Source organism: Talpa occidentalis, unplaced genomic scaffold (assembly GCF_014898055.3).
Source record: "Talpa occidentalis isolate TD23 unplaced genomic scaffold, MPIMG_talOcc4v2.1 talOcc4.2, whole genome shotgun sequence".
Lineage (NCBI taxonomy): Eukaryota > Metazoa > Chordata > Mammalia > Eulipotyphla > Talpidae > Talpa > Talpa occidentalis.
The window spans coordinates 145388527-145410849 of NW_023602073.1; the positions used below are offsets into that span (position 1 = coordinate 145388527).

The 22323-nt window shown below is 37.7% G+C and overlaps 1 protein-coding gene and 1 pseudogene across 5 annotated transcripts in view; one reads left to right on the plus strand and one right to left on the minus strand.

Moving 5' to 3' along the window:
• Positions 1–22323, minus strand: part of SCAF8 (SR-related CTD associated factor 8) — a 174966-nt gene that overhangs the window by 123259 nt on the left and 29384 nt on the right. For all 5 annotated transcript variants that reach the window (XM_054697941.1, XM_037520623.2, XM_037520627.2 and 2 more), the window contains 5 exons: positions 18679–18762; positions 16029–16073; positions 6248–6409; positions 1890–2043; positions 953–1083 (listed from right to left, as the gene is read on the minus strand). In XM_054697941.1, coding sequence (XP_054553916.1) covers positions 953–1083; positions 1890–2043; positions 6248–6409; positions 16029–16073; positions 18679–18762 — 576 coding nt within the window. The remainder of the gene's footprint in view (positions 1–952; positions 1084–1889; positions 2044–6247; positions 6410–16028; positions 16074–18678; positions 18763–22323) is intronic.
• Positions 8506–8802, plus strand: LOC119253001 (transcription and mRNA export factor ENY2-like; annotated as a pseudogene).

Sequence of the window (22323 nt, forward strand, 5' to 3'; positions counted from 1 at the left end):
ATAAAATCTCATTCTGAATGAGATGCAGTAAGAAAAATATGCATGTTAAAAAATTTAATGAAAACAGAGAATTATGATTATGTTTTAATTACAATTGGTTTTAATTAGAAAATGAAAGAGAATCCGTTGGAAATTGAGTATGAGACTGAGACTGGTTACCAAAAAATCAAATCCATTCAAATTTATTCTTAGAAATAAATCAAAGAGAAGGGAAGGACCTACAAAGAAAAGTGAAGCTATAAACCTTAACTAAGAGTAGTAAAAGGACTTGAACATGAAAAATATATAGAAGTATTAGTGGAATACCTCAATATTCTTAAACACATCAATCTTTCCTATTCCTGGAATTAATTCACACATGTAGTGTGAGTCCCCTCTACTTCGAATGTCCCACTAACAAAAGCCGTCCTTGCATGTCTACACCAAACATGCTATTTCCCAAACCTCTGGACTTCTAGCTAAACTTAAAACTTACTCCTGTCTTCAAATCCTGCCATGACTCCTTCTGTTCAAGTCAAATGCCAGAGACACCTTCTCTTGGCTCCCCTCACTAATTCTGGTGTCTTTCCCCAAACTAGGCACTCTAAATTTACCTTAAGTCATGTTTTGTTTGCACCTAAGGGACTATTATTCTTTTTTCTTTTTTACTGTCTTCCCTAAGAAAGAAAACTGTCTTTCTTCAACACAGAACACCTCCCTGCCTTGTTACTAGAGTAACAATAGCACCTAACAATGTTTAACACAAACTATGCGCTACATCTTTAATGACATATACATGTTCATGATGCTTTACTAAATAAAAAAAGCAAGTGACAGAACACCATCCAGAGTGTGATTCCACTTTTATGAAATATTAATAAAAAACACATACTCCTTAGGTGAAACATGAAACAACTCTTCAGAAAAAAAATGAATTATAAATCACAGTCAACATAACAATAAAGCTGCTCACCTGTTGGCCTTGTGGACTTTGTAAGATCTGAGCTACGGCTGCAAGTGTATCTGTATTTGTTATCTGTGATACCCACGGATCGGGTAAACCTTGAACCACATTGGCTGGCGTAACAGGTGTCACAGGAGTTCCTTTTGAAAAAGACATCACGACCACCCCAAAAAATAAATTAGAAAGAGAAATCTGCTATCACAGTTACAAATCACGTAAGTGTATATAAATGTTTTTATTTTACTGCCTTCATTTTGAAAAGCCCCTGCTAAGGTAGGCTAAAAAAAAGAAAAAATATTGAAAAGATCTGTCCATACCTGTCCTCAGTTAACTAAGCTACTAGTTTAATGGCACATCCAATACTAGCAGTTACTAAAAATCTCAACCATGGGAGAAAAACTAAATGACATAGAAAACACTGAAAATATAATTTTTAATGAAAATATTATAAAATAGCATATATAAAACTACTGCTGCTCAAAAATGTGTATCTTCAGATACATACAAAACTATTTACCAAAATATTAACAAATGTAATTTTCTGAAATATAGTAAAAATATTTAAATGCCATTTAAATACCTCAAAACCATGATTTTGAAATTACTAAAGTATTCAAAATTTCCTCCACTAACTCATTTTTAGGGTACACTGTAATTAATTTCCCTAGCACACTGTGAGTATCAAGCTGATTTATATGCAAGTGTAAAACATTACAGACTGCCCAATTAAGAAAAAACTAAATGACACACCAGTTTCCTAAAGTTCACTGCAATTGTTTCCAGGGATTTAAAAACAGTTTTCTAGTTTTAGATAATTTCTGAGACATTTTCTTTCATTACCTAATGTGAGACAAATTCTCCTGTACCACTCCCATTATTATTGTATATATAAATAATCACCTAAGAGTAGAATATTTAAAAACAAATCTCCGCCAAAGCAGCATACCTGGGGTGTTGCTCATAGCAGCGGTTGTACTGGCCAAAACAGGAGTGACAACTGGCGGAGGAATCCCTGCGGCCATGTCCAAGAGAGGCTGAATGATTTCACTCTTAAAGACATTGTTCTTTTGCCATAAGTTTAATACTCTCACTATTTTACTCTAGGGAAATAAGGAAAAAACGACATTTTTATATTTTGCATTTTTGCTTTCAAAACCTTAAAATAGTTCACAAAGGCTCTTTTGGCAGTGGATGGGAGAATGGACTGGAATGTTTCATGGTACACATCTCCCACTATGCGACATCATCCTGCATCCACGAGCCTTCCCTCACTGTAAAAAACATCCATTTCGATAGACACACAAGGTAAATGAACGCTACTTTCAGCAGAAGTCAATCAGAAATGGCAACTGGCTCTCTAGTTTCTATGTGACCTCTAGTTTCTACGTGAAGTCTGCTGAGACCCATGGTTACAACTGGCAGAAATGAGTGCAGGAGCCTCCTTGGTGGCACAAGGGGTTAAGCACTGCACTATGAAGCAATGGCAGCCTCTGCAGCACGAGTTCGATCCCCGGCCCGCCAGGGAGCAACCCACATGGCGAGGCAGACCTCTCCTGTCTCCCCACTGCTCCCCTCAGCAGTGTATTTCAGTCAGCCTGCCTGTTCTGTTCCCCACTCTGTCTCTGATGGATCCTCTCTCCTCCTGCATCTCTGGTCTGTACCCAGCTCTTGTATGCATAAATAAATATTTTTAAAAAAAAAAAACAGAAATGAGTTAAAGACTCTGAGGCAAAGTTGGGCCAGCTCTTAAAATACACTTGATTTTACATTTTAATCAAATAAGTGACTTCAAGACAAATTCCTTATGTGAGTTTTTCTAAATTTGATTTTAAATTCTTGATAACCAGGAGAGGGTATTTACCACCTGAAAATTTAACCAAATTTACTTTTGTTCTAATCATCTTGCCATCTATGCTAATTCCTTACTGATACTTTAAATGAGAGATGAACAGACTTCTGTATGGATAGAATCAGAATTCTATCCCTTTCTTAACTCTCCAGTGTCTATTTTAATTTTTTTCCTACTCGCTTTTCCTTCTGTAGAATGTCAATGTGGTAAGAGCATTATTTAGCCTGACTTTCAGAATGATAAACGTGCTCTAAATCAGTAATGCTCCAGATCATTTCATTTCTCACAATAATCCAACTCCTTTACCATTCTGTAAAGAAAAAAACAAAACAAGCCTCCTAGGCAAGGGAACTTCACATCTCTGAACTACTAGTCATTCCCCTTCTGATAAGCCCTTTCAGTAACTGCAGCATCACATTCCATGTACTGTTCTCAACTGTTGCCCACCCCTCCCACCCCCATCCTATTTCAACAGCATCTTAAAGTGCTACTCTCCTGGCAAAAGCATAATTATTCAAAAATGATTTTCCTGATAAAGTCACTGAATGATTTGATATACATCTGTTCAGCACATGAAATTTATGTAAACAGCAGTATTGTAATGCTACTCATCCATTAGGACAATAATTTAAATGACAGAGGCAGGGAGAGAGACTGATTTGAAACTATGTCCAAACCACACTGAAAAATTGTGTATTCCAAATAAAGCCTCAGAAAGTCACACAAAGACAACTTCATACTTTCTGACTTGACTATTTCTCCTTTCTAAGATTTGGGCACTTAGGTGGTACTGTTAGGGGGAAAAGGATGTCCCAAAGCAAATTCCATACAGGCTTTGTGGACTCCACCCCCACCCCAGGTCAAAGCCAAAGACACTGGGAACTCCAAATCCCATCACCACCAAAGGGAAGGTGGCTGGGACCTGAGGGTGGGGTTAAGCAGCCAGGTGGATACAAAAGGCAGACACGTGGGCTTTGGGGATCCCCCATTTTGGCTCTCCACCAGCTTGAAGCGTCCGGCCAGCTCTGAGAGTGACTTTGGAGGATCGGGTAGGACGCATTAAAGACTTTATTTCCCTATTTTCTCCCTGAGTTGTACATTTTCCTTATTTCCTTTTCTCTTGTAAATAAACCTTTTATTAACCCTTTTGTGTGTGTCTGTAGTAGAGTATTCATAAGTCCCTTTAAAGCGCGCGGGTGAGGACCCACAGCCAGGAACCCAGTTAATATCGGGGTTGCTCTATAACAGTACCTTGCATTTCTTTCTTTTTTTTTTTTAGATTTTTATTGATTTATGCATATAAAAACTGAGGTGTAGGCCAGGGTGCGGGGGAGTGAAAGGATTCACCAGAGACATTGTTCTCTGGGAGAACAGAACAGGTGATCTGCTGAAACACACTGCTGAGGGGAGCAGCAGGTCTACTGAAACACACTGCTGAGGGATACAGCGGGAGTGTGTGGGTTGGCTCCCTGGCCAAGGATTGAACTCAGGCCGTGATGGTGACAGCACTGAGACTAACCCCTGAGCCATGAGGGAGGCCCCTGTATTTCTTCTTTATGTAAAAACCTTCTGGTTTCCAAGGCTCTCATCAAATTGCTTCAAAATTGCCAGCATCTAACTAGTATCGTTTTATTATCTACCTACCTAATCTTTCCTATTATGGGGGTGGGGGGGTGTCCTATATCCTAAATTGTTACTAATGTGAAGTATTAGTATGAACTATACAAATTCAAGACTGATTTGTTCATTGTAACTGATAGATATCCAAGCCCAAACTAGTGAGTAAGCTACTTCAAAAAAATGCTTTCATAAAATTTCAAATTAATTATTTGAGTGACTATTTAGTATCTATTTTAGGAATCAATATGCTAGGTAACTTAAAATTAGAAGCATGCTTTTTGCCCGCACAGAATTATCAAAGTGAAAGGGAACTGCTAAGAAAAAGAAATCTTTCCCTGTTAAAGAGTCATAGACCTGGAAATGTAAAGTAAATAAGTTTGCTTCCTTAATAAGCATATCTAAACAAGGTCTGGCAGCCTGCTAGGCTGACTGATCTCCCAGGCCATCCTGGAAGATCTGTATCCTTCCCCTTTTCCTGTGTCAAGAATTTGTATGCTAACTAACCAACTTTATCAATGTAAAGTGGTTGTGTATAAAAGAAACTCTTTGTCTCTTGACCAGTGCTCAGACCTTATGGGACTACCTGGGTCTGAGGCCTCATGCATGAGTAATAAAGCTTTCCTGACCTCACCATTCCTAAAGTACCACTTGTTCTTCCCCTGTCTGGGTAAAAGGCTAGAATTTATTTCTGCAACAAAAGTACCAAAGCAATTTTGATAAAAGGACACAAGTGCCCTAGTGGTGGGTGCAGTGTGGTGAAGCACATATGAGGTATGAACCTGCTCCCCCGGGTCATATTCTGCACTCAAACCAATGTATATCCACACACACACACACACACACATGCCCATGCACGCAACACAATGTACATACACATACATGTCAACACATACGCACATACAATGTATACCCACACATGTCCATGCACGTACATACAATGTATGCACACACATGCAAGTACAATGCATATTCACATACATGTCCAAATACACACATACATACTTTGGCTCAAGAAATACATCCAAAAATAATTTACAAAGAATATAATAAATTTATCCCCATATCTATCCATTATAACAAGGATTTTTCTCTGATTCAAGTCTTTAAAAGTTATTAAATATAAAGCTACCTAATCTTGTATTTGAGCTAAGGTAAAAGACTTGTGGTCTTGAAAGATTTGTATTTTTTTAAAGCAACCATTCTACATTTCTTCTTCTTCTACTGCAAATAGCCCTGCCAGAAAACCACACCTAAATTGCCAAGTCAGCATACAAAAGAAGTAACTTAATGGCTCACAGCACTTATAAGGATAAACATCCCTCTTTAATTCCCCCTTAGTGTCCAAGTTTTTACATGGTACAGAATTCAGATCTAACAGTCCTCATAGTGTGGCTTCTAGCACTAATAACTCAACCATGACAGAAGAAATCTGATATGCAGTTAGGCGTCTCCTATTAATTCCTTGACAAATTCATTTTCACAAACACTGAATAAGTAAATGGAAGGTCAAGACAAATAACTACAATTCAGAATTGGCTGTGTTTGTAAATAAATAAGCTTCTACTATAATTCTAAAATCTTATTGTAGGCAGCTAAGATCAACTGCTTCAATAAATTCAAAAGTAGCATAAGAAGCAACTGTATCTACACTGTTTAAGATGCTACTCTGTTTAAGGATCAAAGTGGAACATGGACAATATAGTAACTACATACTGAAGTACAAAATAACTAAAAGTAAACAGCAACATAAATCACAAAGTAAAATCATCTAAAGAATGACAATAGGACCAAAGGGATAATGTATTTATTTAAGGGGGGGGGGAATATCAACATACCTTGTCATCCCCAGGGCAACGATATAAATTCTGGAAAGTGCTAATGATGTTATTACTAAACCTAGGTGCAAAAACATCCTTTTCTTGACCAAACTGATGTCGAGATTGTCGTACAATGGAGTCAATAACATAAAGTCCAGGTACCTTGTATTCTGGTTTACACTGATGAAAAAAGAAAAGGAGGGAAGGAAGAAAATGAGAAGGTTAATTCTTGATAAAATTGATCACAAATCACATATAAATACGAGACACTGCCCTTGTGGCGGTAATAAACAATTAGGTATTAACTATTCCACACTGTATCTCGGCACAGCATTTGAAGTATCTACACTGGCTACTGCACACACTAAGTTCAAATGTCTTCCAAATTCCCTAAAAGTACTGCATAACTGGCTTAAGCAACAAATGAAGCACATGAGGTACTGTTACAATTTAAAAAATGATTTAATAGTTTGGAAAAGCCACATGGAAAGGAGTACATTCAGGAAAGAGCTTCAGAAAAAAGCAGGGACAATGTGCATTTATCTGAAACACCCAACAAGAAGTCTCTGTAGCAGCGCAGAAACAAACACCAAAGAGCAGATTGTAACAGTCTAAATACACAGAACCCAAAACTTTCATCACTTACTAAAATCAAGTATCACATTTATATAAAAGATAAAATACTACCACTAACAGTGTTAGGAACCTATTCCAAAAAAATTGGTCAGTTTACCAACCTTTTTAATCTCATACCCAATTTGAGGAACTTTAATCTCCTACTTTCTTGCCACAAGTTTTTCTAGTCTTGTGTATTTAGGTGAGCACAAATAAAAAGTAAGTTTACTGGGCCTCCCCGGTGGCGCAGCGGTTGAGCGCTGGGTTGTGAAGCTGCCCGCAGCCTCTGCAGCGCCAGTTTGATCCCCAGCTGCTCCCCGGCCACCGGAGGAGGGTCCCACATGGCACGCAGACCTCTCCTGCCGCCCGCTGCTCCCCTCAGCAGTGTACTTCGGTCCTTCTGCCTGCTCTGGCTCTGGTGAATTCTCTCACCGTCCCGCGCTTCTGAAATGCTTGTGTAAATAAATAAATAAATCTTTTTTTTTTTTTTTTTTTTTTTTTAGTTAAGTTTACTACTACTCTCTCCATATCCAGAAACCCACAAAAACCTACTTCCCAAACATGCTGATTAAAATGGAATATGGACACCAAAAAATGTACAACTTTTGGGTAATATTAGGTAAATATTTCATGTAATATGCTGTCATTCATACATGGGATTAAAGAAATACTGCATTCTTGAATGGCTTTTCTTGGAAACCTGAGTAACCGGGAGAAAAGGACCCTCAATACACCTCATCTCAACATCACACACATGTATGTCTAAACGGGATTTTCACCAGAGATAATTTCATTTTATAAAAAAGCAAGATGAGTCCTCAGTTCCTTCAAGTCCTCTTAAAAACCCTTCTTAACATCCTAAGTCTAGAAAACAAATCTTTAGCACCAATTCACAAGTTATCTAATGTAAGATCCTGTTTGTTATGTGTCTGAAATATTTCATAAAAGGAAGTAATTTGGGTGTCTGGACATTAAAGTTTCAAATTTAACCTACCTAGGGGGCCTCCCTGATGGTGCAAGGGGCTAAGACACAACCTATGAAGCTATCCGCAGCCTCTGCAGCATGAGTTCAATACCCGGCCAGCTAGGGAGCTACCCACACGGCGCAGCAGACCTCTCCTGCCTCACCTGCTGCTCCCCTCAGCAGTGTATTTCGGTGGATCTGCCTGTTCTGCTCCCCATGTTGTCTCTGGTGAATCCACTCACCGCCCACACCTCTGACTGTACCCCAGTTCTTGTATGCATAAATAAATAAATTTTTTAAAAAATTTAACCTACCTAAATGTTCAAAAAATGTTTACTCTGATGAAAATCACTACTTTTGTAAGTCTGAATTAGTTTTCTTTCATGCTCCAAAAATAATATAACATAGTTGTCTCTTTAGCTCATGTGTCTGTCCAAGGTTTTCCTTGTATTACCCTTCATAAAATATCCACCTGGCAAGTGGATAACACAAATACTACAAATATTACATCTTATTGTGTGATAATATTATAATTCATTACAAATACACATCAGTGAAGAACAGAAAGCTTTTAAAATGTAGTTAAGAGTCTGGGCAGCCGAAGAGTGTAGTAGGTAACGGTAGGTAACTCAAGGGTCATTTCGTCATTTCATCACTGGGAAGGGATGGCCCTCGCCCGCAGTGATAGTGGTTAGTTAGCAGGATGAACAAAGATGTGCGGATGAGAGCAGTGATTAACCAAAAGTTGATAGAAACTGGAAAAAGAGAACGCCTCAAAGAGTTGCTGAGAGCTAAATTAATTGAATGTGGCTGGAAAGATGAATTGAAAGCACACTGTTAAGAGGTTAAGTAAAGAAAAAGGACTAGAACATGTTACTGTTGATGACTTGGTGGCTGAAATGACACCAAAAGGCAAAGCCTGGTACCTAACAGTGTAAAGAAGAAACTTCTATAAAGAATAAGAACATTCCTTGTGCAGCATGCCATCCTTTAAGATTGAATTAGATTGTGTTGTTTTGCGGTTTTATTTCTGAGAGTAAAACGACATAAATTAGGAATCATTTTCCAAAATAAAATCCTTTTTTGTATAATGGTATACATTTTTCAGTAAAGATATATACATTGTATTGATTTTTTTCCCTGAAAGTGTTATTTTAATAAATATCTCATGAATGAAAAAAATTAAAATGTAGTTATAAGCAGGAAATCACTTTGTTAAAAAGTAGACGTTCTCCAATGCTACAAGCATAATTAAGTGAATAATAATTATTAACTGACATGCTGGCATTTTATTTTTCCCAAAGACAGAAAATAACCTAATGCATAATGTATTATTTTATATAAATGATCATCTTACAAGTAAGAACAGAATCTATGTTGTTGGTAAAAGCGTTAAAAACTAGCATTGAGGGCCTCCCCGTGGCGCAGCGGTTGAGCTCTGGGTTGCGAAGCTGCCCACAGCCTCTGCAGCGCAGGTTCGATCCCCGGCTGCTCCCCGGCCACCAGAGGAGGGTCCCACATGGTGCGCAGACCTCTCCTGCCACCCGCTGCTCCCCTCAGCAGTGTACTTCGGTCCTTCTGCCTGCTCTGCTCCCCGCTCTGGCTCTGGTGAATTCTCTCACCCTCCCATGCTTCTGACTGTACCCAGTGCTTGTATAAATAAATAAAAATAAATCTTTAAAAAAAAAAGTCTTTTAAAAAAAAAACTAGTATTGAATGGTAATTAATGCAATGAATAAAGGTTTTTTTTTTTAAAAGTATATTTCTTCTTTAATTAAACAAAAACTGATCACAAACTTCCAACACAGAAGAATCAAGAGTACACAATAGCATACATGGCCTTTCTGCCCACTGTGAAGATTCCAGAGCCTCAACAATACATCAGCAGTTTTTTTGTCAAGCTATAAGGTCCAGGTGAAAAAAAATTTTCCTTTTCCTATATCATTAGACATACTCAGACATATTAAGATGTGAGGTAGAATGCAGAGTAGGCATTTTTGCTACATAAACTAGCAAAAAATACTCTTGTGAGACTGTTATAATTTAATATATGATAACTTAGCTAAGTCAACAACTTGTAGAAACCTTGAGAAGAATTAAGACAAAAGAATCTAAAATGTTTCAATGTCCTCTTATAGCTCTACGGTTATTAAAAACATAAAACTATCAAAGACTCTCCAATAGCATGAGGTCTTTTTTCACTTTGAATAATTTTTTAAAAAACGCCACAAAACTATGTCAATTAAATTTGCAGTTACACCATTTTCAACTAGTAATTTCCAATTTTCTTGTGCTGCAAAGAAATATGGGGGTGAAGGAGGGTTGAGAGGCATTTACCATACAGGGGGAGTGCACCTTGAAATACCTTCGCCTGCTTTTTCAACCTAAAGTTTTCTGGGTTGTCTTAAGAGCATGGTGAGTCGGGTTTGTTTTACAATTATAAAATTTAGTTTAATAAATTCTAAAAAGTCATTAGAAGGTGTGTATATAGCTTATATTTCCTAAGACATTCATCTTGTATGTAAGATAGTAACTGTAACACACTAGTATTCTGAGCATTCATAAAGTCGAGTCAAAGATAACATCCTGAGAGACAGTTTCACTATGCAAAGAACAAATAATCCCTACGTCCCAGAATTTATGGACAGCTAGTACTAATTTACTAAAGGTTCAACAAAGGTTTCAGATTTCCTTTCCAGCATGTAAGAAGCTGGAAGTTGTCACTTCATCTGATAAATAAATTAAGGCGATAGGGCAACCTCTTTCCAAAATTGGAGGGACCTACAGGCATACACAGAAAATCAGTTTCTTGGAGAAGAAACTTAAGCACCGACCTCCATGGGAACCTGTACAGAAGTTCCAAGCAAGGAGCTAAAAGGGTTAAAATGAAAAGTCAGACAGTAGAAGCAGCACTTGGGGCTCAATGTTCTATTACTTGGAGTGTAGTTACACACACACAAGTCTTTCCTTTACAAAACTTTTACCATACACATTTTGCCCATTTTTCTATAATGCACACATATATTTCACTATTAAAAAAAATATTCATACAAACTTAAGACTTCTTAAAACACTGGTAGAAGTTCCTCTTTTAAGGATTAACAATGACAGAGAAGCTCGAGATATATCTGAAACGCAAACTTGAATGTTGGACAAAGAATTTATCTGTAGGGGCCTCCCTGGTAGCGCAAGGGGTCAAGATGCAGCACCATGAAGCTATCTGCAGCTACTGCAGCACGCCACTGCATCCCTGTTTGATCCCCAGTCAGGGAAGTGGCCCACATGGCACAGCAGACCTCTCCTGCCTCGCCCACTGCTCCCCTCAGCAGTGTACTTCAGTAGATCCACCTGTTCTGTTCCCCACTCTGTCTCTGGTGAATCATCTCACCCCCCACACCTCTGGCCTATACCCCAGTTCTTGTATGCATAAATAAACATATCTTTGGGGGGGAAATTTATTTGTAATATCCTAGGGCAGAGGAATTCTAGTAAAAGAACAAAAGGAAAGCATGAATCTGAAAACTTACTCCTTTCAAAGTATCTGTTCTTAAGCACTCAGATTTTTGTGTACCCTACACCCAAGCAGTAGGTGTAGGATACCAGTTATAAAGGTCCAGACTTTTATAGGACATTCTATTTATTTATTTGTTTGTTTATTTATTTATTAAGACATTTTATTAGGACAGCCCAATAGTTCTGAGTGACAGAACCAAGTGGAAAGTTTCATATGGACAAAAGGAGTTGACTGATAATGTTCTAGGTATCTGGGTACAGAGCTGAGGATTTATCCTTTGCATTTTAAACTAGTAAATAAACAACAGGGAGATAAGCAAATCATGAGGTATCTGAGTCCAAATAAAATTTGGTAACATGTTGTGATCTATATGAAAGTGTGTGTGTTTAAACAAGACCTCAGAAGAGTATCTATAAAAACAGCCTTCCAAATGTTATAGGGCAGCCCTGATACAAAACGGGGTGCCTGACTATGGGTCCTCACCCGCGCACTTAAAAGGACTTATCAATGCTCTACTGCAGGCACACGCGAAAGGTTAATAAAATGTTTATTTACAAGGAAGGGCAAATGAGGAAATGTACAGCTCAGGGAGAAAAATGGGAGACAAAGTTTTAAATGTGTCCTACCCAATCTGCCAATCTGGAATCCCAAATGGCACTCTGAGAGGGGGCCGCGAGCCAGGAGCCTTGAAGCCAGGAGGCGAGCGATAGCGAGCCCCCCCAAGGCCCACGTGTTTGGTTTTTTATACCAACCCTGGCTGCTTAACTCCACCCTCAGGTCCCAGCCACCTTCCCTTTGGTGGTGACGGGATTTGTCTTTCCCAATGTCCTGATGGCTTTGGTCTGGAGTGCGGGTGGAGTCCCCAAAGCCTGCATGGAATTAGCTCAGGACAGCCTTTCCCCCTGACACAAATGAAGTCCAACCTTTGGGGAATTATCAAGGCAAAAACATAAATGCACTAACTTTAAAGAAAGCTGTTTGGCTTCTTGAGGAAAAAAAACAAAAACAAAACAAAAACACTGTAATGTGCATAAAACTGCCAGATCAAATTCTGGAAAACCAAACTTTCATTATGTAACCCCTTCAGTGCCAACTAGTTTTTTCATATATTATTAACTGAGTAAATATTTGCCACATGAAAATGACTTATAAGTCACATTTCATGCTGTCACAGATATAAAAATTCAGTAGAAAATTAAAAGGTAACAGGGCCTCCCTGATAGCGCAAGGGGTTAAGCACAGCGCTGTGAAGCTGTCCGGAGCCTCTGCAGCATGAGTTCAATCCCCAGCCAGGGAGCTACCCACATGGCACAGCAGATCTCCCCTGACTCACCCACTGCTTCCCCAGCAGTGTACTTCAGTCTATCTGCCTGTTCTGTTCCCCACTCTGTCTCTGGTGAATCACCTCCCGCACCTCTGGCCTGTACCCCAGTTCTTATATGCATAAATAAATAAATCTTTAAAAAAAAATTAAAAGGTAACATAGCCAAAATCAAGGCAATAAGCAGTTCAACTGTAGGCCATTTTTAGAGCCTTGAAAGGTAATTTTTTTGCTGACCATATATCTAAGAGCAGCCATAGTGCCATACAATGCATTTGACTAAAACAATATCCAGATTGTAAATAGTTGTAAATATTGGGCTCTAGGAAAAGTCATATCTTTTCTGTTTTCTATGCAAAAATGTGTCATTACTTCTCCCACAGCCCAATAGTTCTGAGTGACAGAACCAAGTGGAAAGTTTCATATGGACAAAGGAGTTGACTGATAATGTTCTAGGTATCTGGGTACAGAGCTGAGGATTTATCCTTTGCATTTTAAACTAGTAAATAAACAACAGGGAGATAAGCAAATCATGAGGTATCTGAGTCCAAATGAAATTTGATAACATTATGATGAAGTTATTTAGAATGCAAATATAGCTAGTATTAAGACAGTCTGTCCAAATACACCTAAACTGCCATGTAAGAAATTTCCTAATACCTGCTCACATCTTTGGTCTTTGTGGCTGCTTGATAAAAATATGACACTATCAACACACGATTAATTTTTGGCAAAATTGATTAGGTCACCAAAGGCCAGTGCAGAGGTGAGAACATTCTTCAAGCAGTAGTCCTAACCTACCATTCATTATTATCACTATCATATTTTCATTATCATCACCACTGCTCTATAAATCTTTTGCAGATAACATTATCAACCTGCAACCACACTTCTCCCTTCCTTGCACTACTTGTTCATGGTGGGTGAAAATAAGTATACAGAACCTGAAAAACCTGCAGCATTCCAGAGGTGGGTGATACCAAGATTACAAATCTCTCATCATGAAATAAAACTTGAAAATTTCCTCAATCTCTCACTTAACTATATATAATGTAAATGACAAATGAACTTTCTCATAAGTTTGTTAAAAGATTATCTCCTACTATAAAACAATAATCCAGTAGTTTTAAAAAATGTGTTCCACAGGGCCTCCCTTGTGGCGCAAGTTGTTGAACGCAGCGCTGTGGAGCTCTCTGCAGCTTCTTCAGTGCAGGTTCGAACCTGGCCGACCCGCAAGATACCCACATGGCGTGGCAGACCTCTCCTGTCTTGCCCACTGCTCCCCTCAGCATTGAGTTTCGATCAGTCTGCCTGTTGTTCCCCACTCTGTCTCTGGTGAATCCTCTCACGCTACCTGCTCATCCGGCCTGTACCCAGGTTCTTGTATGCATGAATAAAACAAATATTAAAAAAAAAAGTGTTCCATGGACACAACACATCAGTTCAAGTGCTTCACTGGTTATGAGGCAGAAAACAAAGCAGGTGGACTGAGCTTCAAGCTCCCTACAACTACTGCTGTAGTTTATATTTTGTTTGCTCCTCCTACCTACAAATGAAAGACAGGATGGAGGGGGAAAAAAGTTTTCCTTGATATTAAGAAAAATACAAACTGGAACCTCACCAATCGAGAAATCTTTGCTTTGCAAGACCTTAAGAGAATGGAATGACAAGCTACTGAGAGGGGGATAGAATTTGGAAATCATTTATCTGACAAAGGACTTACATCTACAATATAAATTAAAGAACTCACAAAACTCAAGGTTAAAAAAAATAAGCCATTCAGTTAAGAAAAGGGCAAAGGACACGAAAAGACATTTCACTAAAGACAGCAAATAAGCATCTCATTGGCCATTAGGGAAATGAAAAATAAAGGCACAATGAGCTATCATTAAAATCTATTAGAATAGTTAAAGTAAAAATACCAGTAAGACCAAACGATGTCAAGAATGTGGAAACGGGATCAACCATACATTGCTGGTGGGAGATGTAAGATGGTTGAGTCATCCTGGAAAAGTGTTTCAGTTTCTTATAAAACAAAACATGCACTTAGTATTCCAAAGAAATGAAAACTTACATTCATGTAAAAATCCATACACACAAATGTTCCTACCAGTTTTATTCACAGTAGTCAAAAAAAGAGGAAACAGCCCAAAAGAACTTAATGGATGAATGAATGGTTAATTGTTGGCACATCCATATCACAAATACTACTCAGAAATAAAAGGGACCTATTTGGCACATGCAACAATTTGGATGGCTCTCATGAGAAGTATATGAGCAAAACTAGCCAAAGGCGGCTTCGAACTCTAAGATTATATTTATGTAACATTCTTGAAATTGCAAAATTATAGCGAACAGATAGACTAGTGATTGCCAGGCCTTAAGGGTGGGGAGGAGGAAAGTTGAATGTGGCTACCAAAAAAAAAAAGGATCCTTGAGATAATGGAACAGATCTGTATCTAATGACGGCAGTAGTTCTATGAATCAATACATGTGACTAAATTGCACAGACCAGATGCATGCATGTAACACCAGTAATCTCACTTTGATTTGCTGCATCCTTCTAGCAGTCACCTCTTTTTGTTAAGAAACACAGTTCAACCTTGCTAAATCCTTAACGCCACATACCTCTGAATCCTCAATCTAGCTCTGTTTACAGTCAAGGGACATGAACACAAGCAGAATAGGAAACCTAAATTCACTATCAGTACAGATCTGCTACCGTATCATTTTGAATTTCTAGCTCTTAAATACACCTACCAAAAACTGTGACACATTAGGGAACTGATCACAAAGAGGAAAAAGTCACTTCAGATCCTGGTTACAAAAACATTATTAAATATACACAAGACAGCTATTTTATCTCATTTTATCTTCTTCTGCTCATTTTGAAAAAATAGAGCTTCATGTTTATATAGTAACATGAAGATTAAGTATAATGTCCTAATGGATGAGGCAAAGTGAGTCAGCAGAAGATAAGTAGCTGGTAAAGCAAAATTTTATCCACATCCTATCTGAAAGGAGAGCTGCTCTCTAGGCATTTAGCTTGAAATGACATGTGAGAATTTTTTTTTAAGTTTATGAAAAGCAGTGAGTTTATCATTTCATTAAAAGTCAATCATATTGATACCATTTGATCAATAAACAGGTGCTCACTATGGTTATGCAAATTAACAAAGGCATCTAACTTAAAGCTACTCTTTTAGAATGATCTGAAATGCATTTTCATTTTATTCTTAATTAAAAATAAAAGTAATGGAATCACCTTTTAACAGTTCACCAAGACACTTTTAAACTTGGGTATTTGATTTAAAAGACAAAAACACAAGGTATGAATCTATAATTACAGTATATTTAGCACATATATAGAAAATGATATACTTACTTTCTGAATGAATTTCTCAACACTCTGTACCACATGTTTATAGAACTGAAAGAGGGAAAAGTGCAGTTGTTTAATCTATTTGATCACATTAGAATTTTCCTGCTAAACATGGGGTTTAACACTGCTTCAAAGGTCTACAAAAACAGTAATTATAAACTTGGAGACAAACATTCATGTCACTCACCTTCATAAGCAACTAGCTATGCTATTGAACTAGCAAAGAAATTATTGAAGTAGGTATATGTTAGTATATCTAAATTATCTGTTATCTGTGTTACCTTACACACGTACAGAAGAATTCTATCAACTCTTCAAGAAAGCTCACATTCACAAATAGTTACACAGACAGCAAAACAGCTGTGATAAGCATGCAGGTAGATGTATATTCTTATTGAAGGAAAAGTAGATTTCCTTCAGTATCATTTCATCAAGTAAGTTAAACACAGGTCAATAAAAAAGAATAAACAAATGTATGCAAGAAGGCTATTTTCAACTTCATTCTCTCCTTGTGCTTCTCCTGGAAAATGGAACTGCAAGTATAAACGGGAAGATAAAAAGATGGGGTGCACCTGGTGGCACAGGGGTAAAGTCTCAGCACTATCAAGCTATTGCCAGCCATTGCGGCATGAGTTCAATCCCTGGCAAGGGAGCTGACCCATATGGCACAGCAGACCTCTCCTGTCTCACCTGCTGCTCACCTCAGCAATACACTTCAGTTGACCCACCTATTCTGTTCCCCACTCTCTGGTGAATCCTCTCACCCCCCATGTCCCGCACCTCTGGCCTACACCCCAGCTCTTGTATGCATAAATAAATAAATCTTAAAAAAAAAAAATCAATCTAAACTTATATATGTGCTAAATGCAGGTTAAAATATAGTACTGTAAAACGGCTGGTCTGATTTCTTCAGAATATCAATGTCATGAAAAACAAAAAAGGCTGAGTGACAGCACAAACAAATGAAACTGTGCTCTAGAGTCTAAGAAAACATGGGTGCAGGGTACACTTACTAAAGTCAATACCCAGACAACTAGGAAACACAATTGCTTGCCTGTGACAGGAAAAGGTCTTTGTTCTTAGACAACTCAAATTCAAGTATTTAGGGATTAAGTGCTATTATGAAGTCTGAAACAAACTTTCCAGTGATTCAGTAAAAAAAAAACAAAAAACTGTCCATATGCAATGCCTGATAGTAGAAATAAAAGCAAATACAGCAAACGGTTAACAATCTGTCAGTCTAAGGGGAGACTATGTTTATAATATTTTGCAACACCTCATTTTTTTCCAAAAGTTAAAACAAGCAAAATAGGACAGTACATGATCAAGTTTAGACTCTGAAGTGAAATAAGCTGGACTTAATATCTAGCTGTATTTATTCTACTGCAAATGACTTCACCTCTCTTAGAACAGTATCTGAAAAATGGGAATTGTGTCAATACCTGTTATGAAGCCTTCTAATCAGGAGTATTCTGCTCAAGTTATGTTAAGCGCAATAATTACTGATTTTCACAGAATAAAAATATACACGCTTGCACACTCTCAGGATCAAAAAAAATCAGATCACATGCAGAAAGGTAGATAAAGCAAGCATGAGACTTAACATTCTATATTAAGCCTTAGCAACACCTTGAAAAATCACTTCTTTGAAGAAGTCTCTGCCTTAATTGTATTTCTCAGTCACTGTCCTTATTTTCTTTTAAATTTCCTATGTATAGATACAAAGATTTTAACTATAATGCTGTAAAATATTTACAAGTATAAAAACAAAGCTTTGGACATTAGAAAACTAATCGAGTATCTGAATTTCCTCCTAGTTGCAATTCTCTGTAAATAGGAATTCATTAAATCTAATAGCAATAACACTGTTATTTGAAGACAATTTATTTAAATAATTGGTGCTTCACTTCTTAGAGTAGGAAAACACATAACCAATATCCACAGGTTAATATCTAATTAAAAATAAACATTAATTCTCAATTTTAAGAGTTCTGAGCAGAGTCTTAGCTTTAGGGATGAAAACCTCTAAGAAAGGTATTTATAGTTGAGTTGAAAAAACTCTTTAATGTCAAGCAATTTTATGCAAAATTTTGTGCATGTCTGTATTTCTCTAGAGGCCCAAGTTTTCCCTCAGACTTTCAGAAGTATCTTTGAATCAATACAGATTCAAAGTCATTTCACCAAGGCAATGACTAGGTGATTCCTATACAGTTCAAACATGCTATGTACAAGGAGCCCCAATCATTTTCCAGAATGGCCCATTTTCAAATCTATAGTAGACTCAGTAAGGGGAAAAAAATTAACTTTTATTTATTATTTACTAACTCCTATTTCAATTTTCTTTGAAGTCAATGTGACAAATAACAGTGTAAATCAGGTTCTTTATAATGTGAATGTATCTAAAATCTTACCTGCCTAGGAAATGGAAGAGACAATGAATGATTCAAAGTTTATGGAAGAATATTTGTTAAAATGTTAAGTGTATCCATAGGTGAGCACATTTGTAGGGGACAGCTATACAGATTTCTCACATAAGAACATGTATTAACACTATAAAGAGAAAAGAAACATATAATCCTTAAAAATTACACCTCCTCCAAAATACTGTTTCCTATTTTCTTCTGAAAACACTAGAGTAAAATTTATTACTCACCTTAATAGCTTTGATGGCTGCCTTAGTAATTTGGGTCATTTTCGCTTTAGAAATGGGTGGTTTGTAGTCATTCAGGGAATACAACTGTTAGAAAGGAAAACAAAATTTAAATACAGCAAAAGGAGCTGTTTCCAATCAATTACATGAAATTACCAAACATTTCTATTTTTGATATTCACAAGGAAATCAAGGATGCTGCTTTTCTTTTAAAAATTGAGTTAAACATCATTAGCCATGCGGGAAATGAAAAGCAAAACCATGAGATATCACTTTATACTTACTTGCTTAAAATTAAAAAGACAGTAAAAACATAGAGAAAATGGAACCTGTACACAGTGATAGTGGGTATGTAAAATAGTGCAGCTGCTTTGGAAAATAATTCAGCAGTTGCTCAAAAAATTAAATATAGGGCCTCCCTGATGGCACAAGGGGTTAAGCACAGCACTGTGAAGCTATCCGCAACCTCTGCGTCACAAGTTTGATCCCTGGCCAGCCAGAGAGCAACGCACAAGGCGCAACAGACCTCTCCTGCCTCGCCAGCTGCTTCCCTCAGCAGAGCTTTCAGTCCATCTGCCTGTTCTGTTACCCACTCTGTCTCTGGTGAATCCTCTCACCCCCCACCCCACACCGCTGGCCTGTACCCCACTTCTTGTACATATAAATAAATCTTTAAAAAATTATGTTCACATAAAAACTACACAAATAGTCATTTGCAGCATTATTCATTAAAAATTTATGAGTGTGGAAACCACCCAAAATGTCCATCAACTGATGAATGGATAAAATGTTATCTCCACTCAATGAAATATAAGGATGAAGAACTGACACCTGCCACAATCTTTGTTGGAAAGTTTAAAAGGTCACATTTAAAAAATCACATATTATGATTCCATTGATATGAAATGTCCAGAAATGACAAATCTATTGGTGACTATCTATAGCTGGGAGAGTTGGGGAGAAATAAGTGACTACCACTTTTTGGAGTGATGAAAGTATTCAAAAATTAATTGTGGTGATGGATACACAACTATATTAAAAAATTATTGCATTTTTCCTTTTAATTGTGTGGCATGTGGATTATATCTTAATATACTATCATTAGACATCAGGTGATCTACTGTTTAACAATTTCCTTCCTCCTCCAAAATAATTTTGTGTTGAAATTCCTCAGAGAAGCAAAGAATAATTCAGCTTAGACAAAAACAAAAACAGTTTAAAAAAAAAAAAAAAAAGGTGGTGAAACTAAGCAACAATAAACAAGCTGAAGTGAATGTGGATTAAACTGGCATACTCAACAATGCTAAGAATTTTAACAAAATGCTGTAAGATATTAACTGCAAGGCTGGAAACTAACATTTAGGCCATTCGAACACTGCCAAGACAACCTGAACAGACTTTAAAAGCAATTCAAACAGAATTTGTTGGGTAATCAACTATAAATTAAGGAGTCCTCTATAACTTTTGCTCCAGTACAGTACCCGTGTAACTTATGCCTCATTGAAGCTACTGATTTTTATCCAGTTTGCCCCATATTTGTCTATTCTTCCTCCTCCAACCACAGACTTCACCTGGAGAACACCTAAAATGGTGTGGCATGTCTAGCTTTTCAAAAATTAATCTGCTCAGGTCACTGACTGGATATCCACCCCTTCCTTCTATCCCCTCAAAGGGTCAATGACTTCCCACCATTTGGATCAACAGAAAATCTGTATATGCCAAGGCTCTGCCTGGTCCAGCTCCTGTCCACCTTTCCAGTCTCAGCTCACACTGTGCTCCCCTGCCTAGCCCTCTGCGCTCCAGCCTTCTGCTCCCAGCACAAGGGTCTTTTTTAAGTTTCCTGTCACAGAATCTTTAAAATGGACTTGCCCCTTCTATTTGGAATATTATCCGCCAGGGTCCCCCACAAGAAAATGCACACTCAGCCATCTTAAACCACCAAATGAGGAAAACCCTTCCAACCTTCCCAACCAGATCAATACGCCCATTTACACTGATTATATTACCGTTCACCTTTGAAACATTCATTATATACTTTCATATTTACTTTACAATTATTTAGCTAATACTTGACTTTTTTTTTTCCAAAAGGCATGTTATTTATTTACTAAGAGCTTGTTTGTAAGTTTTGTTTTATGCACTGGTTAAGTTCAGAAGCGTGGGAGGGTGAGAGAATTCACCAGAGCCAAGCGGGGAGCAGAGCAGGCAGAAGACCGAAGTACAGTTGAGGGGAGCAGCGGGCGGCGCAGCGGTCTGCGCGCTGGGTGGGAACCTGCCCGCAGCCTCTGGAGCAGCTGGTTCAACCGGCTCCGTGGAGGCTGCGGGGCAGGGTCCCACATGGCGCGCAGACCTCTCCTGCCGCCCGCTGCTCCCCTCAGCAGTGTCCTTCGGTCCTTCTGCCTGCTCTGCTCCCCGCTCTGGCTCTGGTGAATTCTCTCACCCTCCCGCGCTTCTGACTGTACCCAGTGCATGTATAAACAAAACAAACAAACAAATAAATAAAATAAATAAATAAAAAAAAAAACATGCCTCTATTAAAAAAAAAAAAAAAAACACTCCCAGTTGATGATATTGCATGACCAGGGTTAGGGTCCCATCAAATCCTTTAAGAAGTTACCTCTCAAAATTTCAGGGAATTTTAATACATTCACAGCCTCAGTTCCTACCAATCTGCTTTAGAAACTCTATGTACATGCCAGTCTATTCACCAAGTGCAAAATAACATCGATACACTCTACAGTGCTTTCAGTGCAGTGAGTTTCTCAGAATTTCCTAGGAGGCACGGGCTGCTTCCAGCCACTTGTGCCCTCACCTTCTAGAGGAAAACGCTGTCAGAACAGAAACCCTATCTATATGTTTAGATTATTACCCTTTTCTCCAACTGTATCCTCAGCATCTGGCAGAGCAGACACTTGCTAATGAATTAAAATGAATAAATATATACAAAGTATGACATAGCAAAGCTTTGCACAGAAAGACGTTGTTACCTTATTACAAGTTGCTAAAAGCCGGACCTGTTTTCTCATTTACAAAATTGATACTTTTTTCACAAATATTATATATAAAGCTTTTAACAAACTAAAGTTACTCAACAAAGTTAGCCATTATTAAAACTAAAATCCATCTATTTAATAGGTATTCCAGTTAAGTGAATCATAATATTAAAAGAACGCACCCAACATTCACTCATACTTGAAGGTAGACTCTACAGTAATCTGTATTAATAGGTTAATGAAGAAGTATCAGGTCCTTCTATGGCTGAGAAAACACTACTACTTTCATTTTGTGTGGTAAGGACCTGAAGTTCCCAAGCAAGCACTAGTAAGTCTGAGTTCTAGCAACTTGGCTTGATTTTTGGGGGCTGGTGGGAAGGGATGAGGTAAGTAAAAGCTAACTTAGACTTCTAAAACATTTCTAACAGCTTGAAAAGCCAACCATTTTTTCATGAGGTCTTATTTTCAAAAAAGTGTGCCTACTGCTGAAATTTAAGATATTGCTCAGATAAATACTGAGTACTTTTCATCCAAAAGCCAATACATACAGGTTTCTAACTAACCATTTCTCTACATTCTCTAAAATCTCATTTATTAAATCTAATCATCAGAAAATAGGCATAGATCATTCATCTAATTTTTCAATGAATGCCTG